Source organism: Trachurus japonicus, chromosome 16, assembly GCF_045865225.1.
Source record: "Trachurus japonicus isolate A0001 chromosome 16, Traja_1.0".
NCBI classification, from domain to species: domain Eukaryota; kingdom Metazoa; phylum Chordata; class Actinopteri; order Carangiformes; family Carangidae; genus Trachurus; species Trachurus japonicus.
The window spans coordinates 36,343,802-36,361,950 of record NC_140922.1 but is presented as its reverse complement, the minus strand read 5'-3'; the positions used below and the strand labels follow the sequence as shown (position 1 = coordinate 36,361,950).

General features: G+C 45.0%; 1 protein-coding gene across 1 annotated transcript; it reads right to left on the bottom strand.

Annotated features, from left to right (window-relative positions):
- Nucleotides 1–1,101: 1,101 nt before the first annotated feature.
- LOC146972842 (acidic leucine-rich nuclear phosphoprotein 32 family member D-like) lies at nt 1,102–17,953 on the bottom strand. The gene is made up of 7 exons (XM_085803461.1): nt 17,722–17,953; nt 16,280–16,429; nt 15,563–15,685; nt 13,301–13,460; nt 12,213–12,346; nt 5,011–5,080; nt 1,102–1,769 (listed from the first exon to the last, which is right to left on the bottom strand). The coding sequence occupies exons 1-7, from the start codon at nt 17,773–17,775 to the stop codon at nt 1,684–1,686; spliced, it is 777 nt and encodes a 258-aa protein (XP_085659587.1). The 5' UTR covers nt 17,776–17,953; the 3' UTR covers nt 1,102–1,683.
- Between the last annotated feature and the right edge of the window lie 196 nt (nt 17,954–18,149).

Sequence of the window (18,149 nt, the reverse complement as noted above, 5' to 3'; positions counted from 1 at the left end):
AATCACTTTGAATCTTAAATCAACTGTTTCAGAAATATAGCTTTAGAAAAAAAAAAGTGGTTTTGTGGCACAACTTGCCCCCGGTGCGGGGTAAGTTGTGCCATTAGAGAGAATACACTGGGGTAAATTGTGCCATTGATAATTGAAGTAAAACAGATCATTTTAATCTCACAAATGTTAATGCTATATAAAAGCAAGACATTCAATACAAAATTAAAGCCAGAAGCGGCGATGATCGGGCCCTCGCTTGTCTCCATGTAGTCGTGGAGGCCTGAGCCACGCTGGGGGCTGTGGCGCAAAGAAACACAATGTTTTGTTCATCCACCAGGTGGCGCTACGAGCACAACCAGACTGGGCAGGTGTGTTCAGGGGCGGTCCCTCATCACACATGTCAAGTTTCAAGCAAATCCGTGCCCACTGCCATGTTTCTCCTATACACAGACAGCACTGCCACTGGCACAACTTAACCCAGGCCCTTTGGCACAAATTACCCCAAGCCCAGCATTTTGAGAAAAAAGGATTCCCCAGCTGTTTTGAGCTGGCATCATGCTAACTGTATAGACTCATGGTGAAGCTTAATAAAGCACTAAAACATGTGTGAACTGTTTTCAAAGTTATCTATAATTGTTCAAACATGGCAATCAAAAAACCTTGATCATAGAAATTTTACTTTGGAGGGCAAAAACTTGTTTTTTGAACATAAACGTGTTTTCCTCTCAAGCCATGTGTCTCCCTTCTTGATAGGATGAGTGAAATGGATGCCCCTTCAAAAATATGTGGTCACATGACCAACTTCTTCTATGGTTTTCTAGATAACAGGGGTGGAACTACTTGGCCACTGGCACAAATTACCCCACTCTCCCCTACGCTCTGGTGGACAAGTTGTGAGCTGCACATTCACCACGCTATGAGATAATAACACAACGTTACCACACAGAGTTGTTTTAGAGGGAAATACAGAGACTGATGATGAAAAACTGTCCCTGAAGGCAACGTACATCAGCGGTTTTACATGAATGGGGGTTATGGTGATGAGCCAGTTTGACTAAATGTTGAACTATCCCTTTAAGGTGAGTGGATCAATAACGAGAAGAAGAAACAGATTCAGTTGTTTTATTCAAAAACACGACGACAGAGAAACTATCAGGAATAAAAAAATAAAATCCACTCAGCACCACGACACACACACACCCCGCTATTTACACACACACACACACACACACACACACACACACACAGACTCACACACACACACACACGGAGCGGGAGGGGGCGGGGCCACAGACCGACAGCTGACAGGTGAGGGGGCGGGGCTTAAAACTAAAGGTTCATGTCGTAACAGTCACTTTGGTACAAAACAAAAACCCAAAAAACAAAAAACAAAAACAAAAAGAGAAAGAAAGAAGAAAGAGAACGGTCCAATCAGAGAGAGAGCTGCAGCTGCGGCGTCTCCATAGCAACGGCTGCCTGCCGCTGAGCCGAGGCTCATGGGAAACGAAGCGTTTAGTTTTTTAGAGTCAGACTGAAGCCGCCTCGGGGGTCGAGTCATGTGACCGGGCCGCTGCCGCTGCTGCTGGTGGTGACGTCATCAGCCCGTTGCCGTGGCGACCGGAGGGGGCGGGGCTAGAGGGCGGGGTCAGAGGTCAGAGGTCAGAGGTCAGGGCGTGACTCAGGGTGGCTCTTCTACTCGTCGTCGTCGTCGTCACCGTCGTCGTCGGCGGCGGCTTCACGCTTCCTCTTCTCCCCCTGGACGGCCGCTCCGTCCTCGTCTGGAAACGGGTGAAAAAGGGGAGAAAATGTTGAATATAGTATAAAACCTCGAGTAAAAATATCACGGTTTCACGGTATTATGGTATTGCAGTTACAGCGCTAGAAATGTGTCGTTTTGAAATGAAAAAAAAGTTTTAACTGAACCTTAATTTTATTTTTTTACAACAAATTGAACATTTGGATCATTAGTAAATCTTGTGTATCAAGTTAAAGAGGAACTAAACCCCTAAACCACTTTTTTCTGCTGAAAACAATTATATTTGGGTATAAGGTAGTGTTGTCGGTTGATTCTGGTCCAACTTTTGACATTTTATTCAAAATATTTCAATTTGGTGTATTTTGTAGTAAAAATGTAGAGTGACTGCCCTCTATGGGTTGAAACACGGCTATTACAATCTAATGTTTCTATTGGCTGAGATGGAGGCAGATGACGTTTTGGAGGCAGCTTTCGTCACCGGCCACCGGCTCCCCGGCCAATCAGCACCGGCTGCTGCCTGCCGCTAACGGTTGCTAGGCGCTCTAGCTGCTCTGCTGCGGCTAACGGTCTAACGGTTGCTAGGCACTCTAGCTGCTCTGCTGCGGCTAACGGTTGCTAGGCACTCTAGCTGCTCTGCTGCGGCTAACGGTCTAACGGTTGCTAGGCACTCTAGCTGCTCTGCTGCGGCTAACGGTCTAACGGTTGCTAGGCACTCTAGCTGCTCTGCTGCGGCTAACGGTTGCTAGGCGCTCTAGCTGCTCTGCTGCGGCTAACGGTCTAACGGTTGCTAGGCGCTCTAGCTGCTCTGCTGCGGCTAACGGTTGCTAGGCACTCTAGCTGCTCTGCTGCGGCTAACGGCTGCTAGGCACTCTAGCTGCTCTGCTGCGGCTAACGGTCTAACGGTTGCTAGGCACTCTAGCTGCGGCTAACGGTCTAACGGTTGCTAGGCACTCTAGCTGCTCTGCTGCTGCTAACGGTCTAACGGCTGCTAGGCGCTCTAGCTGCTCTGCTGCTGCTAACGGTCTAACGGCTGCTAGGCACTCTAGCTGCTCTGCTGCTGCTAACGGTCTAACGGTTGCTAGGCACTCTAGCTGCGGCTAACGGTCTAACGGTTGCTAGGCACTCTAGCTGCTCTGCTGCTGCTAACGGTCTAACGGCTGCTAGGCACTCTAGCTGCTCTGCTGCGGCTAACGGTCTAACGGCTGCTAGGCGCTCTAGCTGCTCTGCTGCGGCTAACGGTCTAACGGTTGCTAGGCGCTCTAGCTGCTCTGCTGCGGCTAACGGTCTAACGGCTGCTAGGCGCTCTAGCTGCTCTGCTGCGGCTAACGGTCTAACGGTTGCTAGGCGCTCTAGCTGCTCTGCTGCGGCTAACGGTCTAACGGCTGCTAGGCGCTCTAGCTGCTCTGCTGCGGCTAACGGTCTAACGGTTGCTAGGCACTCTAGCTGCTCTGCTGCGGCTAACGGTCTAACGGTTGCTAGGCGCTCTAGCTGCTCTGCTGCGGCTAACGGCTGCTAACAGCTGCCTGAATGGGAACCGTTAGTGCGGCCGGCGCTAACGAGCCGTTAACGAGCTAACGAGCCGGCGGATCAGCTGTAGATGCTGTGTCACGGCTCTGGCGTCCTCTCCTAGTAGTGTCCACGCTACTAGTGCTGTTAGTAGCTCATTAGTAGCTCGTTAGTAGCTCGTTAGTAGCTCGTTAGCGCTAGCAGAAGTGTCGATGTGTGTTTATTACTTTTTTTTCTCTTTTGTGTGATTTCGCGGGTGTGAATGGGGCGCAGGGGGGGGGGGGGGGAGGGAGGATCGGAGAGTGCTCCTGGAGTCCCGCCCATAATCAAGGCATTTTTTGAATTTCAAGCTTAGAGCACGTCATCCAAAACTGAGGGGTTTAGTTCCCCTTTAATAAATAAATAATAAAATAATATTTCTCAATAAGATTAAAATGCAGTCATTCTAACCCTTAGACAGTCCTATATTAGGCATTTATTTTGGAAACAGGCCTAAAACGTATTGTACGCGACCCTGCAGTGATGTTCTGGTTATAATATTGAAGAGTTCTGTGATTTCTGACTGTCTGTGAATGTGTCTGGTGCAGCGGCTGTGTGAGAGCGGAGGGGAGGGGTGAGTGTGAGGAAGACAGCGCCTGTGTGTGTGTTTGGGAGAAATTGTTGTACAGTATAGAATGAAACACAAACGTTCATTTTACTCAAACACAAACACACACCTGTTGTTTCCCACACGTAGACCAATGCAATCCAATCAAGACCAAGACACAAATTGACTCTGCTTTTTTTTTTTTTCCATCAACGCAATATCGTCCCGTTAATTCATCTCCGCGCCAAGACTCTCGTAATCTATACCTCCAAATCCCCATCACTTGCCACTAGGGATGTCACAATTACTTGTTTTCACAATTAATCGCGGTGTTAAACGCCACAATTAATTGATCACAAAGATTCTTAAATACCGTCACTTTCCAAAAAAGATTATGTCGGAACCGTCTTGACAAATGTTAGCCAAAGTAAAGGGTAAATGCACAGATACCGGTCCATTTATCTAATGTAACTAATTTAAAAGTTTGCATGTCATTTGTAATTTAAAAAACCAAAAACCAAAATGTAAACTTAAACATTTGGTAAAGATGACAATTAATTCCCATGGGGAATATACAGTAATTAGCCCTTTATTAATTTTATCTACATAATTAGCCAGGGTTCCTACACATTTGAAATTTCCAAATTCCATACTTTTTCCAGACCCTAATTTCCAGATTTCTTGGTAAAAAATTCTAATAATTTGTGATATTTGAGTAAATAGTTGTGCATTATATAGTAGCACATACAAAAATAATTAACCCAGATAACTTCAGATGAGACCAAACCCAGATAAGATATTAAGATAAATATATTTCCATACAATAATTTCCATTTTCCAGACTTTTCCAGACCTGGAAATGTATGAAATCAAATTCCATACTTTCCATACTTGCGTAGGAACCCTGATTAGCTCTGTATATTTGATTTTACACATACATAAGTGTTGGGAAATGAATTAATGCATAATAATCGTGATTATTTCTCTGACAATAATCGTACCAAGAACATCTACAGGCTAATCGTGACATCACTAGTTGCCACTGGCGTCTGTATCTCACGTCACGTGCAAAGGGTCAATAAACTACTGACGACAATTTCTCCCAAAACATTACAACTGGTCAAAACAACTGGTGTGTGTGTGTGTGTGTGTGTGTGTGTGTAGTAACTACCTCCATCTTCATCCTCCTCCTCCTCGTCCTCCTCTTCCTCCTCCACATAGTCTCCATCGTCTTCCTCGTCCTGATCAAACAACAACAACACTGATTATACAACAAGTAGTTCCGACCGAGCAATCTGATTGGTCAATAAGACATTTAGAACGTGCTCAAATCAGCATTACAGCACGGCTGACTCATCACTGAAAATATTACTTCGCCATGTCATGTTGTTTACACATCTCCATGGCAACATGGACTTTTCCCCCTTTTATTTTGAAAAACGTCATTTATTACTCGTGAAAATAAATCACAAACTACACTGATCTCCTGTAGGTTGTTCCTGACAGCTGCCAAAGTCACATTTATAGAACAATTATGTTTTATTTTTTGTTAATATATTGTAAACTTCCCCGTTACAGCCGAGAGGATTGTCTCCCTCCCATGTGTGTAACGTTACAAAGTCGGAGAGACACGAGTTGTGATCGCGGTGAATATGTTTTTTAAAATATGTCCTGGAGCTGAATATTTCATTGGATAAAACGGAGGTGATTACCTGTATGTTTCTCTCTCTCTCGCTTGCGCCTTTTGGGCTTTTAAATAATCTGGAGTAATCGTTTCTTTCTCTATCAGCTGTGTCGGCGACACGGCGCTATAACTTCATTTACATGCAGAGTTTGCGGTTGTAGAAGCTACATCTGTGAAAGGAAAAAAACGGCATCTTTGTCATAACTTGTGCGAGTTTGTGCGGTGTTGATTTAGTTCTGGAAAGTCCGAGACCGCGTTAAAACATGAACGTCAGCTCAGAGTTCACTCATCTGGGACTAGAAAATCATTTCTGTTGCTAGGTCGTTACTAAGGGTCGGACTATTTGCTGTAGAGGTGAACTAGGTTCCATTACACATAGGAGTCTACTGACGTGACTGATTGTGTTTCAGTTATTAGTCAGAACCCATTTATTTCCATGGAAACGGGAAGCACACTCGCAAAAAACTTTAAATTTTGAGAGCAAAACGTCCATCAACATGAATATTTATTTAATTATACGCTTTATTTTGTTGGTAATTGTTGTATAATCGCAATATTAATCGCAATTATTAAAGCACACCCTCTCGGGTAATATTGCTTAAGTCAACACTGAGTCAACATTGAGTCAACGGCGCCCCCTGCTGCTCACAGGCCAGACCTGACTGGTAACTGGTAGGGTGAATTCCAGTCCGCCCCCTAAAGACTCAGGCCCTGAACCCTCTCTGACTGAAGTGACGTCAGCTGTAAGTGACAGAGTGTGAGAGTCTGTGAGGGTCCAGATGCTGTAAACATGAATGGACCAGCACTTACCCACTCTCACCACACGTTACCTTGACAACAAAACGTTGTTGACTCCGGTCTTGGGCCGATAATTTACCGTACTTTCAACACGCACAAGGTGTGTGAGGGGGACGGACTCAAAACAAAATGTTCCTGGATCAGATCTGATCAAATCATCATCAATAATCACAAACTGCACGTTAATACTGACAGGAAACTTCTCTTTTTTTTCTTTCTTTCTTTCTTTTTTTGTTGTTGCTCCTGTTCATTAACAATAAAGAGAGCGGCGGAGCTCTCTCTGTCCACGTGTGGTAATTTACTTTTTTTTAATTTTAACACTCGCGTTCCGACGGCATCCCATGTGTTTGACTTCACAACGCTATGAACTGTGGGTAATTCCCCTACCCAAAGTCAGCATCGGTGCTGACTGACGGTAAGGGAGGGGGGGGGGGCAGTAAGGACTTGATGCTCTGACAACGGAACAGCCCTCACACACTCACGGACTGAACCTGAACGCGCCTCTAATGGCGCATTTCCACTAGCACGGCTCGGCTCGATACGGCTCGGCACGGCTCGGCTCGGCTCGGCTCGGTTTGGTTGTGTTTCCATTACAACTGAGTATCACTAGTGCCGCCGTGACGTCATTTACACGGCGCCGAGCAACGCTCTAAACTCTGTAAATATAAAACTTTAGCAACATTTGAAACATTTTCAGGCGAGAAAGTAGTCGTTTAGATCCCCAACGTGTTGAAAATCTGACTAAATACCAGCTGTTTACAATTTTGTTTCAACGAAGTCGGCATCACTAAAGCTAGCCGTAGTGAGCAACGCACTTCCGGTTATTTTCACAAAATAAAACACCCGTTGCCTTTTATCATAAGGAAAGCCATTACGATAGAATTGGTGCTTTTACTTTGTAAACAGGAAGTGAACCTACCCTCGCTGTAGCTAGCTTTAAACCGCCGTTTTGACTGCTCTCGTCCCGTTAACGGCATTTAACCGTTCAATATGCCTTACCGGAGAGTCTAGCAGCTCTGAGATCGGCCTGGTTCATTGTAAAACATTTATTTATTGATGTAAATGTGGTGTTTTCTGTGCGTACAGAACCCAAGGCAGTGCTGCTCTTCTTTCTAACCACAAACAAACTGCTGCTACAGCCACAATTGTTAGATTTAATCAATGAGACCAACATTTAAGAGTTTAACCAGCCGGTGGTAAACCTCTAAAAGCCATCGGGGAAGTTAATTAGCGGTCTGTTCTCCTCGGGGTGACGGTGGTAGGCTGGCCGGCGGAGCACGTCAGGAGCCGGGCTGCTGCCTGATGTCGCGGTCGCTGCTCGGACCTGGAGCTTCACTTCTCCGAAAAACATCGGGGCAAACTTCTAAACAGCCGTCGTTTGGATAAACTAACCGCACATGGGGATCTAAACAGTTACTTTCTCGCATGAAAAAATATTAAAACTTAATAAAGTCACGTAATAACAGAGCCAGTCTAAATATTAGAAATTCTCTGGTAATAACAGGCTTCAGGCTTCAGCAGGAACATTTCTGTTGTCGGTCGTCGAGTGGTTATGACGCTTCCAGTGACGACACTCATCGGCCAATCAGTGGAAGGCAGTCGGCTGACGTCACGTTTTAGTAACGCTTCGGCTGCTTGGAACCAGGGCTGAGGTGATACCAAAACTGTACCCGGTTGCAGGTACTGCTGCTAGTGGAAACACGCAATAGCGCGCCGAGCCGTGCCGTACCGAGCCGAACCGTGCTAGTGGAAATGCGCCATAAGTCAGTGAGTCCGTGAGGGGTCGGAGTGGAACTGGGCCGTAGTGTAGGTGTCACAGGGTCAAAGGTCACAGTTCATAACACAGTTAACCAGATGAAGATGAGCCCAGGGGCCTGTTGTTCCAAAGTAGAATAAAGATAACCAGGATAAGTGGGAAAGCCAGGTTGGACAAAGTCTCATCAGTCCATCCTGGTTTAGTTGGTTGTTGGAACGCCGAGCCAGGCTGAGGAGCAGCGGCTTGGTCCAGCCAGGTGGAACTAGTTCTCTGGTCAGTAGACCACAGAGACTGATCACAGATTCACAGATGAGAGGACAGGTGTGGCTGCTTTCCTCCAATCAACAGCGGATCTTGACGTAAGGTGACACACCTCTTAAAAAAAAAAAAAAAAAAGCACTGCTGCTGTCGTAAAGCTCATCAGAGTGAGCGCGGCGTACAACTGTGGACTGATTGAATAATCCAAAATTATACCGTATTTTCCGGACTATATGTCGCACCTGAGTATTAGTCGCATCTGCCTAAAAATACGTCATGAAGAGGAAAAACACATATATAAGTCGCACCGGTTTATAAGTCGCATTTATTTTTCAAACATTTAATTAAAGCAGATATCAGTGGAATGTTTTTGTTAATATAAGTCCTAAATAGTCCTATTTTCCGTCAGCAATCACTTACATGAAGTATTTCAGCCTAAACACGAGTCTCTCCGTCACTCTGCTCTGCTGTAACCCGAGGAGAAAATTTTCCTTGTGGGATACAAGTGTTATCCAATGAGGGGAGAGAACGGCATGAAGGGCTGTGTGTGCAGCCAAGGGATGCGCGTGAATGTGGTGACGTAGCACGAGGACCAATTGATGCCTGACAAGGGCGGGGGCTGCTAACTCATGGTGCGTTCAAGGAAACTCGTACTTTGTGTTTTTCCTTCCTGTGAAGTCATACCAGTTCGATCTGGTACGAGTTCACGGGTCGGAAGTTACGAGTGGCCGTTATAGGGAACTTTCACAGACAACAGGACGGTAAAAACACGAGCTACGGGTTACCTGGAACGCTACCAAGTCGTAGTTGTGACTTGAAGCTGTAACTTACGGTTTCAAAAGCCTGCCTTGAACACAGCATTAGCCGAAACGGCCGTGCCGCTGTTATCTGCTTTAATAGCCGGGTGTCATATAATGACCAGGCTTTGTTTGTACGAAAGGCCGGCACCTATAGCGCGCTGCTGTTATGCATGCGCGTTTCTCTGTGGTGTGAAGCCTGTGTGTGTGTGAGGATGCGGAGATGAATGAAGGCGATCGTCCAACGGGGGGGCGGTGGCCGCGGCGGCGAATATCGCTACTTTTTTTTTTTTTTTAACTCGTTAGTTTAGGCGGCAGCGCTGGAAACCCTGTGATCAGAAACCCTTTGTGGACTCTGTGAAGACGGACGGGAGTGAAGCCGACCTCTCCTCTGCTTCAGAGAGGGACGGCCCTGCACTGTCGGACCTGGCTCTCTGCTCCGTGTCCGGAGCACAGTCGGGAATGAGTTCGCCTCAGTTTCACGTGATTGTCACTGTCAGCCTGTTAGAAAAACATTTTACTGACCCCAGCTGAGACGCTGAGACCCCCCCCACCACCTCAAAAACAAAAACTCTTCTGATCTGAACGATTCACACAAGTCACCTAATTGGTCATGAAAAAAGCGAGTTTCGCTTTTCGGTGCGCTGTTTGCATCCCTGATATATATATATATATATAAGTCGCTTCTGAATATAGGTCGCATGGCCAGCCAAACTAGAAAAAAAACGCGACTTATAGTCCGGAAAATACGGTAATCACAACTCAAGTTCATTTCATAAATTAACAGTTGTGCACTTTGCCTAAATTGATGAGCAGTAGAAGTTGATTCATTACACAAATCTGAAGTAAAGTTTACAGCACATGGCCAAATGTGCAACAGGTGAAAATGAATTAAATATTAGAACATTATGCTGTTTGGTGCTTCAATAAAATGCAGATAACAATGATGAGGTCTTTATTATTATTATTTGGAAGGTGGTTGCTCACACTCACTCAATTTTATTCTTATTTTCTTACCTCAACCAATATTTAGGCCAATATATTTTGTAACAGATTTTATGAAAATAATTTTGAAGGCCTAATTATTAAAAAAAAAGCCTAATAAATATTGTAAAAGTTTCATGTTTTTTGATTATTGTTAATGCATTTTATTTGTTTATAAATCAGGCCAATATGTAGATAAGAACATGTCTGAAACACGTTGATTTCTGATCAGAGTGACTGCTGACTTCACAGATAAAGAGCCTGGCTGTTATTATGGTCTGGAGCAGGCTAGATGCAGAGAATAAATCACCATAGTAACTTGACCAGGATAAAGGTATCCAGCTTTTGAACAACCAACTTGAGGCTAAATTCAGTCAGGATAACTTTATGTATTATGCATTAATCTGTCCATTATTTAAACCATTAATCCATTAGTTGTTTGGTCAATAAAATGTTATAAAATGTTAAAAACATCAGTCAGTGTTTCTCAAACCACCAGACGACATCGTCCTCTAATGTCTTGTTTTGTCCACAAACCAAAGAGAGACTCAGTTTATTGTCATAAAGGAACAAAGAAACCAGAAATATTCACATTGAAGAAGCTGAAATCAGAGAATCTGGAGCTTTTTTTTAAAAATTAAAAACAATTCAAACTGATTATTATTATATCAGAATAGTTGATGATTAATGTAATAATGGATTATAGTTGCAGCTCTAGTGAAGTGTGTGTTAAACATCAACACTCATGTTTCTACTTGAGAGTTTTGATCGTCGTTGTCAGAGAAATAAAAACTGAAATCTCGACGTCACGACTAGAGATGGGCATGATTAATCGATGACCGATTATTGATCGTTAAGAATTTTATCGATCACGTAAATTTTTTATCGATTTATTATAAGGGATCATGCAGAGGTTGTCATGGAGAAATAAACCACGGGTTTATTTTTTCATAACAACCAATAAACTCTATATTATTATTACATGGTTTAAGAGTGAAATAATTCATTAAATATGACGGGGTGCGCCTGTGTCGCGGACTCAGTGCAACAGAGAGGAGAGCTGTGACCCCGCGGCTCCGCCCACTCTGATCAGCAGGTTTGGTTTCCAGCAGCCTCCACTCTCTCTGTAAGTTACAAGCTACAAGTCATTTATGTAACATCACAATTAGTCCGAAGCTGTTTAAAGGTGTACAGAAATGGCCGTTTGTCCTGTTTGTCGCGCCGAGTTGTCACGAGCTGCAACACGAGTTTACCCGAGTAAGGAAAATGAATTTGATTGGTCGTTATCGAGCGGGCGGGATATTCAAAGCTTGGGGCGAGACCGAGCTCCGTGTGTGTGTGCGTGTCTCAGACGTTTGAATGACGGATTACGGATCCAATATCAGTGGCTGGTGAATCGTGTACAGGCTGACGTATAATCCGTGCGCCTGCATTATCCAATACGAAAAAAAAAACTACACTAAAATACACACTTTCATCCCGGATTTACTCAAAAATAGAATTTTGCACAAAGTTTGGCTACATCGTCTGATAGATGAGTTATTATTATAGTAATTTTATGACCCAGAGTGGGCTCAAATTCAATTTTCTTTTCTGTACACCTTTAACGACGGTTAAAACTAAACTTAAGGTAAATATCCTGTAGAGTTAGTTTCTCTTTTCTGTGCCGCCGTGTGTTGGCCACAGAAAAAACAATAAAACAATAAAACACACGCTTTCACAGTTTGAAAGTGCTTGTGATTTCTTTCGTACAAGAGCAGCTGCAGGTGAGCCAGGCAGCGCAACGGGGCTTTTTTTTTTTTAAATGCCGGCAGCGGCACCGTCCCTACAGGTGAAGCACAAGCACACAGACGTCCGTGTAGGTTGTTGTCTGACCTTCTTCCTTCACGGGGACTGTCCTGGATTACTGGCACACGCCACAGCCGCACGCATTCTGTTTTTAATTATGAATATGAATATTCATGTTAATATGAATATTAACAATTAATAGATAATTTATCATTAATTTTCCCGATGATCGATCAAAAAGATTTCTTCAAATGCACATCCCTAGTCACGACGACTCGTGGCCCTGAACGCACCACACACACACACACCTGTATGCCGTCCTTCATCAGGTAGGACAGTCCGACCTCGTCCTCGTCCCCCTCCTCGTCTTCCTCCTCCTCGTCTTCATCATCGTCGTCGTCGTCGTGGTGGTCTCGCGGCGGCCCCGCCTCCTCGTCCTCGTCTGGAACAAACAAACAAACAAACAAACCGCCGTTAACACACTCACTCTGTTCTGTTCTGTTCCCTTTGTTAATAAAGTTTTCACATTTGGTCCAAGAATCAGAGTTTAATCAGAGTTTCACCTGTTGTGACTTTATCTTCATTTATTTGATCAGATGAAGGACCAAGATGAAGCCAGATCAAACCCTCTGGTCTGGACCAGTTATTGTATTTGCCATTAAGACTGATTAAAAGGGATAGTTCACCCAAGATTTAAATTTCACTCATTATCTACTACTGTCGACTAAGGGCTGGTCCGAAAAAAATGTAATACGTCTATATTTTAAGCTTGTTTGCAGCGGAAGCTCCTCTTCCTGGTCCGTCACGAGATTTGGACGGAGCGATTGAGTGGCGAAGACTCCCAGACATTTACAACATACAGTGTTGTGAACAGACCCAAAGAAACGGCCTATTTTCACGGCCTAAAAGAGGTTTTACCTGAAAAAAAATACACAGTTCCATTGTTCACTATAATATAATTTTTTCCAGCCCTTCAAAGTGCAGGAAAAACACAGTTTTTATTTGGACCGAACCAACTCATGTATCCCTCCGCCCAGGGTTAGCGCCCGCCGATCAGCAGTTGGTTAGGTCCAAATAAAAACTGTTAAAACCTCTTTTAGGCCGTGAAAATAGGCCGTTTCTTTGGGTCTGTTCACAACACTGTATGTTGTAAATCTCTGGGCAGGGCTATTATGGGCTGGCGTTGCTAACGGGAGGAGTGCAGAGAGTCTTCTACTGCAATTAAAGTACTTAGGGGCTATTTGTAGATCATACAACCACACTTTAAAAAAATGATACTATCCCTTTAAGTTGATAAACTTGGGAAGTTTCATGGTGAAATCTGTTGGTTTAATGTTTGACCCCGTTCACCTGTCGTGACCTCTGACCTCTGACCCCCGGTGGAGCGGTGACTCACCGTGGTCGTCGTCCGAGTCCAGCAGCTCGTTGTCGTCCTGGTCGAAGCCGTCCAGGTAGGACAGCTGAGGCAGCAGCTGGAAGACGCCGTCCCTGTAGTCGTCCACCGAGGACACGGAGCAGCTGAACAGGTCCAGACTACGGAGGCTCTTCAGGCTCTGCTGCAGGGACAGAGAGACCAGACCACACACACACACCACACACACACGAGACCGGGTCAGGACCAGGACCAGGACCAGAGACCAGAGACCTTCAATTGAATTGTATTGAAGCCCCGAAATGCAAAATTGTCCCGAAAAAAAATCAAATAAGTCTATGTTTCAAGCTTGTTTTGTAGCGGAAGCTCGAGCTTCAATCCAAGACGGACATTACATACGAGCAGCATGGAGGTATCTGGATGTTTTTTGGTGTGTCTTTTTGTTACGAAGACAGTTGGTATCCATTAGCAACCGTCACATGGACATGCACTGCTACGCCGAGACCCCCTGTAACTCAGAGAAGCCACGGAGGACTCTGAAACTTCTCCCAGCCCTTAGTCCACATGAGGGTGAGGAGATAATGAGGGAGAAATTTGAATTCTGGGTGAACTATCCCTTTAACAAATTGACCCTCAACGTCAAAAAATGCAACTTCATGGTCTATTGTACCATTAATAATAAGTACTATCCCAAGGAATTAGCTCAAATTTTAATCAATGAAGATGAAATTTCACAAGTCAACTCAACCAAATTTCTGGGGGTTATTCTAGATGAACGCCTCCACTGGTCTAATCATATCGACCTCGTCTCCAAAACATCCATGAAGATGCTATAGGCATTTTGAGGAAACTTCTCAGCTTATTTAACCCTCTATTAGCCTACAGCAGGGGTCATCAACTATATTTGTTGAAGGGCCAGAATCTTTCTCAGCAGACACCTTGGGGGCCGGACATTCAAATAGGCCGAGATTGAAATTAAATTCACCTTTTTGCCTAATAATTTAGTTGTTTATATTTTATTTTACCTGTAAGCTCATCATTTTCATTTATATACATCTTTGGTGTTTGGTATGATATAAAATGAAAAATCTTGACAGCTGACTTTCAGATACATGCTGGAGCTTTACACTGCTGACTTGTCCTGTGATTTTCAGCCTAAATATGAAAGGAGGCTGACAATCGGTTCTGATTGATACAAGTCAGTAGTCCTGAAATGCTTGTTTCTCTTCTGTAATACACATTCTACATCTGGGAGGCGACGTTTTTCCACACACAGAGCTCAGTGGGAAACAGTAGGAGAGATGCAGGCCGAGGGGGAACCGGGACAATTGCCCCTCTGGGATAAATAACGTTTTTTGAATTGAATTGAATTGAACACCAGAGGGAGAAGCAGGTCCGTGCAGCTGTGCCGTTTCCCAGCGCATTGACTTACAGGCGCACAGAGCCCGAGAAATATAATACTTGTAAACTATTAGAACTCAGTCGCGGGCCGGATTGGAAGGTTCGGCGGGCCGGATTCGGGCCGCCAGTTGATGATCACTGGCCTACAGTTTCTTATTGCCTCATTTAAATTATTGTAACATTGTCTGGGCAGCTACTTATCAGACTCATCTCAGAAAACTACTCTTAATGCAGAAGAGGTTTCTGAGACTGATCTCCCACTCGACTAGATATGCGCCATCAGCGCCTCTCTTTTTGAAATATCGACTCTTATCTATTGATAAAGTGAATGCCTATCAAACACGGCTCTTCTTCCAGAAGTTTATTAACAGGAAACAACATCTGCCTATTACTTCTCATCATTTCTTTATTCCTATCAAACAAGGCTTAGTAATAACATAATAACATCTTATTTTTACCGTCTTCCCGAACATCAAGTCATCAATTCAACTTTACTTATAGAGGTTCAAAGCTCTGGACTGAACTACACTCATCACTGAGCTCCGTCTCCTCCCACGGCATTTTTAAAAAGAATCTGAAGGAATTTTTACTCTCCACAGGAACCTGATTATCAATCCCTACTGGACCAGGACCAGGACCAGGACCAGGACCAGGACCAGGACCAGGACCAGGACCAGGTCTAGACCCAGTTAGAGGCTGTTAGAGGTTCTTAGAGGTTCTCACCAGGCCCTGGACCAGTTAGAGGTTGTTAGAGGTTCTAAGAGGTTGTTAGAGGTTGTTAGAGGTTGTTAGAGGTTGTTAGAGGTTCTCACCAGGCCCAGTTAGAGGTTGTTAGAGGTTCTAAGAGGTTGTTAGAGGTTCTTAGAGGTTGTTAGAGGTTCTCACCAGGCCCTGCAGGCTGCTCAGCTCCTGGATCTTGTTGCCACTCAGGTTCAGGTGCGTCAGGTTGGGACTTTTCTCCCCCAGAGAGTCCAGACCTCCGCTGATGCTGTTGTCACTCAGCTCCAGCTGGGGGGAAGGGGGGGGGAAGAGGGGGGACAGGGTTAGATCACAGGCCACGCCCCCTAATGAGGCCACGCCCCCTCACACCGGAGGCCACGCCCCCTTACACAGCCTTACTCAGGTTTACTCAGTATAGCCACTGAAAATACATAAATACTTAAGTGTAGCCAGTACAACTAAACTATCTAACTAAAGTAAATGTCAATGGTTCTCAGAGTGGGAGGGTTCACACGGTTCAAGGGTCCACTACTTTTTATTCACATTTCACCACTTTTTACTAGAATTTTGGGGGGAGAAATTTTTACCAGTTTCTTCTCAATTTTTCTGTTTTCAGTTCTACTTTTTAAAGAAATTTTACCCATTTTGTATCATTGTTTGAAATTTTTCTATAATTTTTGGATTGTATTTTTTACCACTTTTTCTAGAATTCTTGAGTCATTTTACCAGTATCTTCTCAATTTAAAAAAAAACCTTACTTATTACTTTTACCACTTTTTTAAAATATTGTTAGACTTTTTTTATTTTACAATTTTACCACTTTTCCTAGAATTTCTTTGAGAGATTTGACCAGTTTCTTCTAAAGTTCACAGCCGGTCTCACCTTGCGGAGCTTGGGCAGCGCCGGCAGCTTGGCCAGCGACGTCAGACCCACGTTGACCATGCTGAGCAGCTCCAGACCAGAATACTCCTCCGTCAGACCCTCCACCTCGCCGTCGCCGGAGCGACAGTTGTCCACCACCAGCTCCACCACCTGACAGACCAGAACAGACCGGATCAGAGCCCCAAAAACGCCGTTGCTGTGTCAACGAAAGGCACATCCCATAAAATATTTGGTTGTTTTCACCCGCGAGCGTTGTTGTGTCGTGTGTTGAACGGTCAAAAATGTGAGTTGGACCTGACTGTGTGACGGCGGAGGAGGAGAGAGGAGGAGAAAGGAGCTGTTTTCTCCGTGAAGCCGGCGGAGGCTCTGGAGACTCGTAGCCGTTTTCAGCGTCAGGACGCGTAAGTGAACTAAGCGCCTGCTTGGGACCCGGTGACTATTGGGGCCCCAAAAGGTAAGTCACTTTTTTGAATTGTAGTGCGTACCTTTTGTCGATCTTTAGAGAAACACTGCGTAATTACAAAAAACTTAAAGGGACAACGAGGAGTTTTGGAAAGCAAAGTGTTTTCATACTACATTTCCCATGAGCCTCCGCGCGCAAGGTGAGATTCTTGGACCGGCACAAGACGGACGTCTGGCCAAGAATGTTTTCATTCATCAAGAATTAAAGTCAGAGGTTGGAAGACGATCACATACCGTCGTAGTTCCCACCATAAACGGAGATTCATACGGCGTTATTCTCATGACTCGCCACGAAACCGAAAGTAAAGAAACGCTGGTCGGCTCGCCCAGCATTTCCACCACCACTAATAATAACAAAATAACCATAGAGACAAAACCATAGATTTATCTAAAATGGACCATTAACAAGTGGTAACGGAGATTCATCCACATTAATATCAGACTTTTTATAACCAAATAGAAACTCCTCGTTGTCCCTTTAAATGTAAATAATCTCCAGGCTGCTGCTGCTTTTAGCTGAATTTGGTGCCATTTCAGAATAAAAAACCATAGATGAAATAGTATTATTGGCAGCAATAGAGGGCACCAAAATACAGGTTTAGGGCTTAGGGCCCCATGGAGGCTTGGACCGGCCCTGGGAACCACCGGCTGCACCGAGCTCCTCGCGGCCAGGTGAGCTCGTTACGTTAACGATACGTTAGCCCGCGTGCTGCTACGGTAACGTAACGTTAAGTAACGGCAGCAGGAAGGAAGGAAGGAGACGAGCTGCTCCTCCACACACACGGCGGGAGTTTCCTCCTCCATGACGGAGAAGGAGAAGGAGGAGGAGGAGGAGAAAGGAGTTATTTCCTCCGGGTGAAACCAGCGGAGCCTCAGGAGACTCGTAGCCGTTTTCAGCGTCGTGTGGTCGGCTTGCCCCCGCAGCCTTCCCCGCTGCCTCTCTCCGTCTCTCCGGTAGATTCACAGTAACGTTAACGCACCTCGGCGGGGTTCCTGTTCCGCAGCTCCAGACTGATCCTCTTCTTCATCTCCATCTTTGTTTTATGTTTTTTGTAGTAAAAAAAAAAACTCGAGTTGAATGAAAGGAAAAGTGAAAACAAAACACGACGCTTTTTCCTCCTTCTCCTTCCTTCTTCTTCCTTGTCGTTCTCCCGCCGACAGCAGCGATAACTAAACCTCCATGTTGCCTCTGCGCCACAAGCCACGCCCCCTTTCCCTCATTAATATTCATGCGCGTCCTCATCCTGGCCTCCTATTGGTGGAAGGAGGAGCCACTCATCTAGCCCCGCCCCCATCGGCTCATTATGCAGGATCCTCCGCTGCCATTGGCTGGACGTGGCGGGGGGGCGTGGCCTCGCTGCGACCAATGAGAAGACGGACATGAAACATTTAAACGGCACCGTCGCTC

Bases quoted from the DNA above. Each gene is read 5' to 3' on its own strand.
- LOC146972842 (XM_085803461.1), bottom strand. From the start codon at position 17,775: ATGGAGATGAAGAAGAGGATCAGTCTGGAGCTGCGGAACAGGAACCCC. The intron at 15,686-16,279 runs GTGAGACCGGCT...CCTTCCCCCCAG, and splicing joins CGCTGCCCAAGCTCCGCAAG to CTGGAGCTGAGTGACAACAG. The intron at 13,461-15,562 runs GTGAGAACCTCT...CTGTCCCTGCAG, and splicing joins TGAGCAGCCTGCAGGGCCTG to CAGAGCCTGAAGAGCCTCCG.